We start from the raw sequence: 12,314 nt of genomic DNA on the forward strand, positions 1-12,314 counted from the left end.
AGAGATGGGATTTGCGATGTGTTTGCTTTGCTTCTATTTACACCTGTAAGAGACCAGTGTGGGAAGAACAGTATTTTGTTCTCAGTATTTGTTATTAAATGTGCTGCATGTATGGGGAAATAAAGACATTTGGAAATGGGCAGCCCTGGCTTAATTAAATCCATCTGCTGTCTGACTAATGATAGTAATATTGGATCCAGGAAATCTCTTATGCTGAAAGATTTGATAAAGCACACAAAGTTTTCTAATAAAGCGCTCTTAGAGCCAGCAAGAACTCATGGAACTGGAGAGAAAACCAGTGACTCCTAGAGAGTAACTCGCTATTGTAAGGCTACGCTTCATGCAGGAATGTCCCAGAAGCATATAAGAACCTCATTTGTTGTTCCCTGAGATTCAAAATTATAACTGGTAGGAACAGTAAAACTTGTTTACATCTCATCCCACGTGGAGTTTTGGTTTATGGGGTTATTTTAAATGTCTGTTTCCATGCTTGCAAACAGACTGGATACAAATGTTCATTAGGTAAGAAGCTACACAGGTGCAAAAATGGGCTTTCAGAGGCGTGGTGGTGGCAGCTGAAAGTCAGACTTTTGGTTAGTATTGGCTGGCAATCTGATCCTATAGAGAGTAATACCTCTTTCTAAAGAGAAGTATATATCATATATCAAGTAGGATGGTTGCTGTTTATTTACACTGCTCTAAGTAATATGAAGAGGAGGAAAAAAGTATTACAACTTATTTTGTGCATACTCTTTGTATTGGTCATAGGCGCTCTTTCATATTGTTTGAGCAATGATTCTTGTAGCTCTAAGTTAGGTTTTGGTAACTTCCTAATTCATGGTTTATGGAGAAGAAACTGAACACATAGTTTGAGTTTACTGCAATAATTATTTGACTAATTTGCATTTCATGTCCTCAAGCACTTGTACAAAGCAGGGTGGGGTGGGTGGCGGCAAACTTGAGACATTTTGTGAGACCTGGGTGCTTTTAAAGCAAGGCATATATAATGAGTGTCAGATGAAGAATAGTTTATTACACGTTGATTTGACAGATGGGTAAAGAAAAACTCTCAGAGATTAACATTGTTGTTCAATTTAATGTTTAAAGCATACAAAAAAGAATGGCTTAGGAGAATTGAATATGGAGGATGGGTTTGAGTGATCTGCATCGGAGGAACTTGTTTAGGCTTCCTTCGTAGCAAATTGAAGTCACTCTAGTATGTGATTTATCACAGCTTAAAGCAGGAATTTAAAATAGGTCAGATGAATCCCTCTCTGAAACGTCTGTTTTTCTGCTCTGCATTTAAAGTGACCATCTCAGATATGGACAGCTGGAGTTTGATTAAATGAACACCTTTCTCACTGTCACATTTTAAGACCCAAGTTAATAATTGCTTTTTGTAGATGCTAAGGACATTTTGTTAAATAACACATTTCAAAAAGTGTTTTTTTATACAGTTGTGCCAGTTTGAGTGTGGAAATTTATGATGTGTTTCTGAACACGTGTGTCACATGTTAGTATCTTGAAAATGTGGCCTGAAGCATAAATCTGCCATGTGTGCTTTCTAGTTCTGCTTCTCTCTCATGCTGTTTTGGCTGGCAGGGGGTGGGAACAGGCACCCCCTGCTCACACACAGCGCAGGAGCTGAGCACAGGCTGAATGCTGTGACTTGCTCTGCTCTGCAGAGACGTGTATTCACTGGAGAGCTTAGCCTTGAAAGTGCAGAATACACAAGTGAGTTGGAAAATAGTAATTGGCCTCGTTTATAACATTTTCTGCCAACCAATTTAGCTTATCAAACATTTAAATGAAGAAAAAGAGAAACGTTTGTACTTCCATTATGTTCTATAATAAACTTTCTTCTACTAGTAAGCATTGTAGTGTATGCTAGGAGTTCACAGTGACTTTCTAGCAGGTGAATTAGCAGATGTATGTTTTGTGGAATCACCTGTAATTGCACAGTAGCCATGGCTACCAGGTTAAAGGAATCATGTCCTGATGACTAATAGAAATAGATTGCAGCAGACTGGTTTGCCTTCAAGTTGCTTAGTAGCAAACTATTCAAGAATAAGTTTGTGAGGTCTGAGAACATATGAATAACAAACATCAAAGCACACTCCCTTTGCTGAACTGACACAGTCTGCTTTTTCAAATCCTTGTTTTGATAAAAAAAATCACAGCATTTCTTTAAAAGTTTAAGTTTGTGAGTATTTGAGAATACATATTTGCTACAAAACTATTTAATTAAAGTAGCTAGAATTTTGAATGAATATTGCTAATATTTTCATTTTGATTTAGTACTGGATAAAGTTAAGTAGAAACAGACTTTTCACATTCAATGAAAATTGTATTCCCTTCATTTGAAATCTAACACTTAGAATGACTTAATGGAAGTCTATGTTTTCTTTTAGATGCTCTAGCACTTAGAGAGAAATGACAGAAATGTAGATCAACTCAAGTGGGAAGGACAGAACTGGGTTTAAGGGCAAATGTATGTTTGCACTGTTGTTGGTGGACCCATTTCAGATGTTTCTAGTATGTATAGAATTATAAAATCGTTTAGGTTGGAAAAGACCTCTAAGATCATCTAGTTCAGCTATTAATATATTGCTTGGAAACATCAAAAGTACTTGAGTACATTTCCAAAAGAGAGTGCAGATGTTGAGGAGCTTAAGTCCTGTTGATTTCAATGTAAAGGACAAAAGATTTAATTTTTCAAGTTTCCCACGTGGTTTAGAAACCCAAACTCCACTGGATTTTGTTAGATTTAAGGTCCAATGTGTTGCTCTATTTCTGTGAATTATGAACTATATATTCTCTATTTAACTGGCACATAAGTCCTATGATGTCTGTGTATTACTATGTAGAAAAAGATTTTTTAGCAACATATTTTTCCCTAGAGTATGGATGCAATACACTTAGCTGGTATTTTGCACCAGGTAAGCTTTCCTAGGGATCCTGGTTGGGCCAGTGTGATAGGAGCTTAAGTTTAAAGGCTGAGGATATTGAGAATAAAACCATCTGATCTTTCACATCCATGAGATTGGACTCAGTACTGCTCACCCTGCCTTGCAGAATAACCAACCATGACTACAGAATCGGGATCAGACTCCGAGTCCAAGGATAAAGAGCAGGACCAGGAGGAGAGCCCTGCTCAGGAAGGGGCGGCAGAGACCCAGCCTCAGGAGCAGCAGCAGCCCCAGCAGCCCCAGCAGCCGCAGCAGCAGCCGAGCGAGGAGCAGCAGACCGCGCTCGAGCAGTTCTCGGCCGTGGCAGCGCACAGCACGCCCGTCAGAAGGGAGCAGGTAAGGCAGCCGCGTACACACCCTCGCTGCACGCAGCTGGCTGAGTGCCCACCTACTGCTCCCAGGGAATAACCAGCCTGGCAGTGTGGAGCGCAAATGCACGTTCAGATACGCGTGGAAGGGCGTTTGATGCGATGCTGTAGGTCTGGGCTGGTCGGTCTTGCGCGTTTAAAGGAAAACGGTTGTCACGCAGAATGTTTCCAAATTCGCAGCAGCTATTTCTGCCCCCAGTGCTTAAACAGGAGGGCAGTCTCATTAACTAAGCAGGAAACATCTTTGACCTTGCGTTTGCATTAGATAGCAAACAGTGTCAGTTTTTATGAAGCTGAAAATGTTTTCAGAGTTCATTTCTTTTGACACCTGCTGAACACTGATTTCATGCTTGCTTGTCTGATGGGTGAGCCATGAAGAAGCTGTGGTCCCTTAAGTTTCTCGTGGGTCTGAAATGACTGCATTATAATTACTTGAGCTATTCATGTAATAGGTTTCAGAAGAGCTATTGCGTGCTTTTCCATTTAGTTCATTGTTGCACTTATTAAATTTCCAGAAGCTGCTTTCTTCTTTCCGTTAATAATTTCCAGTCAATAGGATTAACAGACATTTTTCTTCATGGGTAAGTGACACACAAATAATGAGGTACCTGCAAATCTCTTCCTTTAGCTTCGTAAGGTTATGACCCTCATCTGATTACATTTACCTTTGGAGAGTGGAATAAGCCAGTCTAGCTCCTCCTCTTCTCCATCCTTTTAAAAAATCTGGCTGTTTTAAGTGGGCTCCTGTTCTTTACCTGGTTGGGGTAGACAATGCTGGCAAAGCAATTTTTATCTCTCAAATAGATCAGAAGTTTTCTGAGATTAGTTTGGGGAAAAGAAGCAAAGCTTCTCCAAAAGAGGTAGGTGTTGAATAAACTGGTCATTGATTAAAAGTGTAATTCTATCAGTCTTTGGCATAAGTATTATTATTTATATGGATGTTTTTCCAGACATCTTCAGTAATCTTTCTACTTCAAGTTTCTTTTCACATTAAAAATGTAAAACAAATAAGCAACAGCAACAGCAAGAAAAAAACTCCAAGCAACAAAATAAGCCCAACTCCAAAATAACCCACGCACACAATAAAAAGCCCAAACTAATTTAGACACCAAGCCTGTCCTCATCTGTTTAGAGGTGTGGGGTGCTCTCATGTGCTGCATGATCCCCTTCTTTCCCAAAGATCACCAGTGAGCTGCTTTCTGTAGAAGGCAAGAAGGCAAGATAGAAGAACTGGGTTAGTGAAAGGGATATGTGACACCTTCCTGCTGAGATTACCAGACTGAATCCAAATGTCCATGCTGTAAGCAGACTGCCAAATCCAACTGCACTGATCAGCCCAGTGTATTTCATAGTGCATTAAGTGTCTGCATCTCAGGAAAGCAACATTTAAATGCAGCACTAAGAGACAAAGCTGTTTGCAATAGTGTCATTAAAAAGCCAAAAACTGAAGGATCTTATTCTTCCTCTTGCTGCCCATAATCACAGTGAGAGAGTGTATTTTTGCTCTTACTTATATGAGAGAACCTTTGGAAGGAAGATTTAAGTTACCAGTCCAAGACAGTAACTTTTCTTTGTCATCCTATGCCCATAAAACCCCTCAACATTTTAATGTAGGTGAATAACCTTTTCATATTGAGATTAACAGTATTAGAAAAATGAGTCCTTCCTATCAAGTGTAATAATGCAACCTCACTTTCTGCCTGCCTTCCTGTCTCTTTGAGAAAGAAAAGGTGGCATCACACAAGGTTGGGCACCGAAGTTTCTGAGTAACTGCCATAAGTAGATGGGATTCATGTGTTTTGCAAGTGTTGCAACATCACTTCATACGTCAGTGAGAAGCTGCAGAGCATCCAAGATCTTTATTGCTGAATTCCCTGACTCCAGAGGCATCCTTTGAGAGGAGGTCCAGATTTAGAAGGGCTTGAACATAGTGTGTCATACATGAGAGAGATTATGCTCAAAAAATGCAAACCCTGAAGCAACTTGTGCTGCATTAGAATTTCGTCCATAGTACTTTAAAAATACTGCAAAAACAGGGCACAGAAACTACAAAAAAAACCCAAAAAAAAAAAAAATCCCCAAAACAAACAAACAAAAAAAAACAGTGCAGAAATACCTTGGAGAAGAATTTAGGAGAAAATGAATCCATGCTTGCAGAGTGAAAAATAATTCACTGTGTACATGGGTCTTTCACTGGCCATTTTTTTTTCCTGGATTCCAGGATGTCAGGTTTCTTTAGGAAGAAGAGGCTTAATACAGTCTGAAAGTACCTCAATGCCTGAACATGTCAGCATAGTTTGGGGGAATTTTCTCTAATAGTTCTTGGCATGTTTTATTCTCCAGAAAAATGAGAGGAAAACCTTTTGTAAGATTTTAACCTAGACACATTCCCCTGATCTTAATGTAGATGGGAACCTTAACAAAAAAAATAACCTCAGTAATATTTTTTAATATTTATAAATAAGCAAAACTCTGCAGTAGTCTTGATCTACTGACTGTCTTTATGAAGGCAAATAATGACATTGGGATTCACATAAATTGCTTGCATGCTGAGTATGGTTCTAAGGTTTAAATGGATGAGGGGTGTCCTTGTTGTGGATTTTTTTCTCAAGCAGCTTTTCTGTTTTCTTGAAAGAGATTAGTTCCATGCTGGGGTATTTTGTTGGTTGTTTTCTGTTGGAGCGCAGGGCTAACCCTCACATGAGAAATGTAGTAAGCCACTGGGTAAGACAGTGCATTTTTCCCCATCACTGGAATTACTTTTTTACCAACATATATGCATGTGCGCCTTTCCTGGCAGATTTCTTTTGACAAAACATACAGAAATCATCACAGCCCCTCTTCCCACCAGCAGCAGTGCAGTTTTGCCCAAGCAGGAGGCATCTTCAGTGTTGTTTATTTCTCCTTGCACAAGGCTGGACGAATTGCCAGCTGGCTGCAGATGTGGTAGAAGGCTTGCTGGCCTCAAGCCTTGCTGTGGTCCCAGGGGGTCTCTCCCTCTTCAGCACAGCTGCTGTGAGTGTTAAATGCTTAGCAGACAGCTGATCCACTTGCCTACACTGTGCCTTCATCTCCCACCAGTTTTCAAGGTATGTGAGGACCCTGACATCCAGGTTCAGAGCTGGTGTCCAGCTGCTGGAAGGAGAAATTCCTCTTGTGCTGGAGCCAGATGGGGGAAGAGATGGCTGGTGCTAGGCTGCTCCTGAGGAAGAACATTCATGGCCCAGGAGATGCAATAGCTTTTGAAAGCAACTGTTGCCTTTTTATCTTTTAAGCCCACTCTTTTCCAGTTTCCCATCCAGGAATGCCCAGGAGGCCATTGCTGTGTCCTCCTTGCAGGGAGAGGAGGACTGCGAGGTCTTGCCATACCTCTTTGTAATTTGTGGGCTTTGGTGGCAGCTAACACTGTAGGGATCACAGCCAGCTCCAAATTGTCCTTTCCCCCCTTGTCAGAAGGCAAAGGAGGAACTTAAAGCTTTTTTTCTATGAAATCACTCCGGGACAGTACCCTGTGATTAGAGGTACAGTTGTTTCAGGTTATATGATGCAACATTGTTCTGGTCTCAAAGCAGCTTAAAGCCTTTCGATGGATTTGCTCCATTGTCATGAAGGTTTATTATATACAATGAATGGAAACAGACTTGCAGGATTAATTTACAATATATTTCCACTAATGCTTGTTGCTTATTACACTGAAATAATTCAGAGCCAGAGCAGGTTGGGTTTTTTTTGCCTTGTAGTGAGATAACAGAAAGATGTTTTTATTTAACTTGAGCTTTAGCTGAGGTATTACTGCACTCCTGTTGAGGTTTTGTTTGGAGTCTATCAGGGATATAACTGATGAGAAGGGTAATGACTGCAGCACAGTGCTGTTGCTAGGAAGGGTGAAATGCTGTAGAGCTGTTCTGGCTTTCATCTAGAGCTGTGGAGAGGACTGGGGGCTGAGCTGCATCACGGGAAATTCAAATGGCCTGACCCTCAGATAAACCCGAGCAAAAGCAGCCAGGGTCGTTTACTTCTTGCCCCTCTTCCAAATAGCACCTCCTTCTCTCCAGCTTTGGGAGACTTACTGGGCATGAGCAGAGAGCAAAATTCATCCTCTCATCCTGTGTGTTTAGCCAGCGGCTGCACATTAAAATTGTTTGGCCCGTCACTTCTGTCGTGTTTTCTTAACCCTTTGCTTGGGTGCTTCTGGAGCCTTTCACTCTCTCAGGGATGAATCCCCTTATGAATTCACACTGTTCAGGGGGATCCATGCTCTCATTCAGGGACTGTTTTCCTACTGACAGCAAAATTAGTGCAAACTTGATGGTGTTTTTCTATTCATATGACACCATGGAAACATCGTATTATTTAACAGGTACAGGACTTCAAAGTATTATCAAGAAGGTGTAGGAGTATTGTTCATCAACAAAATTTTCTGATTACTCAGTGCTTCCAAAATGCCAAAAAACAAGTACAGGAAGTGGGATTTTGTACCTGTGGGAAAAGCAGAAGCCTTAAAATATTTTCATGAATGCCTCTCCTTCGTGGGCATTTCTGTACATTTTGGAGGGAGAAGGGAGCGCTGGAAGGAATATGGGAAATCTTTTCAGTAAAGACTCTCTCCTGCATCGTGGCTTTCTTGTCCAAGCTCCCAAAAAAGGCTCACTTAAAAGCTTGGGTGCAGCATGTGCAGTGAATTGGAGGGCATGATTGGTTTGTCTTATTTCAAAAAGCATCTTTCTTTTCTCTTTATAGGCTACAGAGAAAGAGCAGGAGTTTGCTGCTGCGAGTGCAAAACAGTTGGAATATCAGCAGCTAGAGGACGACAAGCTCTCTCAAAAATCTTCATCTAGCAAACTTTCCAAGTCTCCTCTAAAGATCGTCAAGAAACCGAAAAATATGCAATGCAAAGTGACGCTCCTGGATGGATCGGAGTATGCCTGTGAAGTAGAGGTAAATGGCTTTGTGCCATCTTTTTTTTTCATCCTGTCAGGAGATAAATGGTGAACATTGTATTTCTAATTTAAGAAAAAGGATGAATGGCGTGATATTTCACCAGTGCCAAGCACAGAGAGACTTTCATTGTTTTCTCTGGAGGTTGTTGGAGATGGTGCACAGATTTGAGCTAGGTGAGGGATTCTGAGCACTCCCTGAAACAGCCAGAGACTGTGGATTAATTTTCTGTTGGCACAAGCCACAGCAGAATGCAGAAAACAAAGTATGGGCAACAAAAGCCATAAACAAATAAGGATTTTGATCTCACTGGGCTTTTCTTTTCCTTGGTACTTCACTGAGTTGAGTCTTCCATTGAGTCATTGTCCATACAGAAATTCTGACTATTGTGAGATTACTGTGGGCATGAGAGACACCCTGGGCAAGTGGAGAAAATGTCAAGTGCAAATAGCAGTGAGAATGGAGAGTTTTGTGTGCTTTTCCATGATGTCTGTGAATCATAACTGTGTTTGAATGTTACTGGCAAAGAGATGCTGTGATTTTTCTGTAAGGAAGCTTGCCTTCCCTGCTGGGACTCTGAGAGGAACCTACTTTTGGGAGGGATGGTCTTCTCTGTCACTTAAAAGCCAGTCTTTGCCTGTGGGCAGACCCTTGCTAAGAGGATGCCTTCAACTCCAGAAGGCCCCAGAAAAGCAAAAAGTGAGCACATTTAGCATCTCAGAGTAAGCATGACAAAATTCAGAATAGCAGGGTGGACCCTTTCTCCATTCAGTCATTGTCATCAAGGTGATTTTTGCACAGTGGACCAGCCTGTCCTGTTTTAGGTCAGAAGGTCATGAGCACAAGACAAGGCTGAGCCTGACCAAGCAGTGGCTGCAGGGGAAGGATGAGTCTTGGGGGGCCTGGCTAAGCCAGCCATCTTTTGGGTAACTGCAGAATTCCATGGAGAAGAAAAGCCACCTCAGGAGGACAGGAGAGTATGAAGGCAGGGATGAAATAGTCTGCAGGCTTGAAAGGGAAATCCACAGGAGCATGGAGAAGGGGAAAGGATGGAGAAAAGGAGTACCTGACTGGGAGCCAAATCTTTGGCATCTTTACAATCACGTTGTGCACAGCCCCCTTGTCCTTCAGCTGCTCTCATTTTAGGGGCTTTGGAGAGTGGCAGGTAAGGAAAAACCTTATTGGTTTTTAGTTAACCCTGGCATTACAGTTTGGGTCAAATGTTGTCATGCTAGGAGTGAGCTGCAAACAGAAGCTGGTATTTTACTACTCTTACAGCAAATTAGCTGTCCATGTGGCTGAGTATCTTTTAATTTCACTGGCCAAGTCCCATGTTGTTTCCTTCAGCCTAGGACTGGCTATCTGGACGCATCCTTTGTGACTATTAAATGGTCATTTCTTGACCTGCAGTCTCAGTCTTGTCACTCAAGGATAGTGTGGGAGCCATTAAGCTGGAGGAATGACTCATACTGGCTTTGATGGAAAGAGTCAACTCATTTCAGCTTTTGACACTTGCTTGTAAAATGTGAGTCACTTTTTGGAATACAATCAAGCAAATCTTACCAAATGAGATTTCTATGGAAATCTTGTCTAGCAGGCTGAGCTTTATCAGAATCTAAGATGGAGCAGAAAGGGAGATTTGTTATGTTAGATTTCCACTTATGCAAAAAAATGCTGTGAATAATACTTTTTATAAGAAGTTTCACTCTTTCACTACTTGAGTTCTCTTGAAGCATAAAAATGCTGGCATATGGAAGCCATCCTGTTTTATTGCTTGTCAAATTTCTCCTTCTGCTTTGCAAGTTCTGAATAGCTCTTGAATAATGTCCAATATAAGTTTTGTATGATTTTTTTTTCTACTCACATTGCTGAAATATTTTCAAGTTGTATTGACTGTCATCAGTAATCATTTTATCTGCTTCTAAGATGATCAGGCTTCCCAGGCAGAATGTAAAACTGATGAGGAGAGAGCTCCTATAAGGATGCCTTTTCAAATGATGAAGCTTTAAGGCTATGATGATGAGTAGACCATGGGGTACATTGAAACAAAGTTAGTGAGGACGAACAAATATTTCAGGGAATGAGTGCAGCTGGGGTGGTGATGCACCTTACATGCCTGAAACTGTGTGATTGAGACTTTGCATCTGTATTGATGATACAACTGCAGGTGCTTCTGTGGCACAGCCCACTCTAGCCTATGGGAATTCTTGGTAGATCCAAAGGAAGTCCACCTGCTACATGCCTAAAGTTTAGCTACAGCAAAAGGGTGCTGAGTGCAGCCAAGACAAATGATGTGACTTTCACTGTGCTTTTTCTCCAAAGGAGTAAAAAAGTATTCACAAAGGGAGTTAGTAGGGCGGGAAAGCTGAGGGTCTGTCTCAGGAGACATCTCAGGAAGTTGTGTAGGAAGCTGAAGTTGAAGTTCTTCAGAAGTTTTGGGTAATAAAGTTCTGTGTCAGTAACAGAAACTCAGTGCTGCAGCATGAGAAACAATCCATCATATTTCAAAAAAATGCTATAATATTTTAAGGATCGCCTTCAAGTGAACTCACTGTATCAATTTAAATGGGGGGAAAATGTATATATGCACAAGCATACATACATACATACATGCATACTGATATATGTGTGTGTGTGTGTGTGTGTGTGTGTTATTCTCTGTCAGCAGCACACAAAGCCATGCGGTTTTACAGAATCACAGAATATTATGAGTTGGAAGGGACCCAAAAGGATCATTAAGTCCAGCTCCTAAGTGAATGGCCAATACAGGGATTGAACCCACTCCCTTGGTCTTATTATCACCATGCTGTAAGCAAGTGAGCTAATCTCAGTTCTTTCTTATATATATTTATAAAATATAAAGTATAGTAAGGCACCCAACAAATTATGGAGGTCAGTAAATACCCTAAGACTAATTCTTTGAAATAAAAGTGAGAGGGACAGACAACATGGCAATCTGATATTTAATACTTCCATTCCTTGTGTTCAACCCACATAACTGCATCTTTCAGAGTGACAGTGACCCAAGGTAGGGATGTGACAATTTTTAAATGTGAGTCAGAAATGTCACCCTGTGTTGTCAGCTCCTTTCTTTCTGCTCCATGTGTATCATGCTTCTACCTACTGAAGGCTCAAAGCAATGTAATCTGGAAGGACCAGAAACTTAGAAACCTAATTTTGAGCTAGAATAATAGCTCTGTCAGTGAATCTTGATTTGGATGCAGGCCAGGTATTTATCTCTCCAGAATTGCATTCCCTAGTCTGGGAGTTGGGGATCATTAGAGAATCCATCAGTTACTCTATAAAGTGCTTTGCAAATGACAAATGCTTTTTATGTATGTTAAATATTAATGTAATTTAAAGGAGCTTATTGCTCTCCAGTAGAGCGCAACCTGCAGCTTATCAATTATGTGTTCATCCCACTAATGACCTGGCAGCCGACGTGGCACGTACTCACAGATTGAGACACTTCTGAGGCAAGTTTGGTTAATCCATTATGCCCTTGCTGTCTTTTGTTTCAGAAGCCCCTCTTTCTTATTCCATTTTTAATGCTGAACATTTTCTCTGTCTGCTGCTATATCTTTCAATCTCTCCCACATTCAGGGCTTTGCATTTGTGACACTGGGGTTTTTTTCATGTTGTATGAGATGTATGAGGGAAAGTGTAGTGGAGCCAACTTCAAAGCTGAGGTTAACAGGGGGTCATCTAATGTAGTCTCCATTCGGTGAAAGGATCTTAAGCAAATACCAGGTAAAAGCTTTCCCTTGAGGCCCTGCAGTGTTACTGCCTGTGTGCTCTATCTGTCCTGACCCAGAAAGTCTTTCATGCAGTAACACATTACAAGCCAAAACCAGGTTAAGGAGGTAACCCAACCTGTTCATTCATCCTCCTCCAAAACCATAAACCACCATTGTCACCATCTGTGCCCCCAGTGCTGCTCTTGTCAGAAGCCTGCAAATGGTAGTGGCAGCCGTATTTCAGAGCAGGGTTTCCTTTCCAAGGTGGGATGGCCACCTGATGGTGCTTCCCCTCCCCAGGG

General features: G+C 41.2%; 1 protein-coding gene across 23 annotated transcripts in view; it reads left to right on the top strand.

The window, feature by feature from the left end:
* EPB41L3 (erythrocyte membrane protein band 4.1 like 3) overlaps positions 1-12,314 on the top strand; it is a 140,282-nt gene that overhangs the window by 73,568 nt on the left and 54,400 nt on the right. For 22 of the 23 annotated variants that reach the window (XM_059490158.1, XM_059490205.1, XM_059490174.1 and 19 more), the window contains exons 2-3: positions 3,076-3,305; positions 8,078-8,275. In XM_059490158.1, coding sequence (XP_059346141.1) covers positions 3,087-3,305; positions 8,078-8,275 — 417 coding nt within the window. In that variant the 5' untranslated portion in view covers positions 3,076-3,086. The remainder of the gene's footprint in view (positions 1-3,075; positions 3,306-8,077; positions 8,276-12,314) is intronic. The other variant, XM_059490212.1, reaches the window with a different exon arrangement.

Source organism: Ammospiza nelsoni, chromosome 1, assembly GCF_027579445.1.
Source record: "Ammospiza nelsoni isolate bAmmNel1 chromosome 1, bAmmNel1.pri, whole genome shotgun sequence".
Classification (NCBI taxonomy): Eukaryota; Metazoa; Chordata; class Aves; order Passeriformes; family Passerellidae; genus Ammospiza; species Ammospiza nelsoni.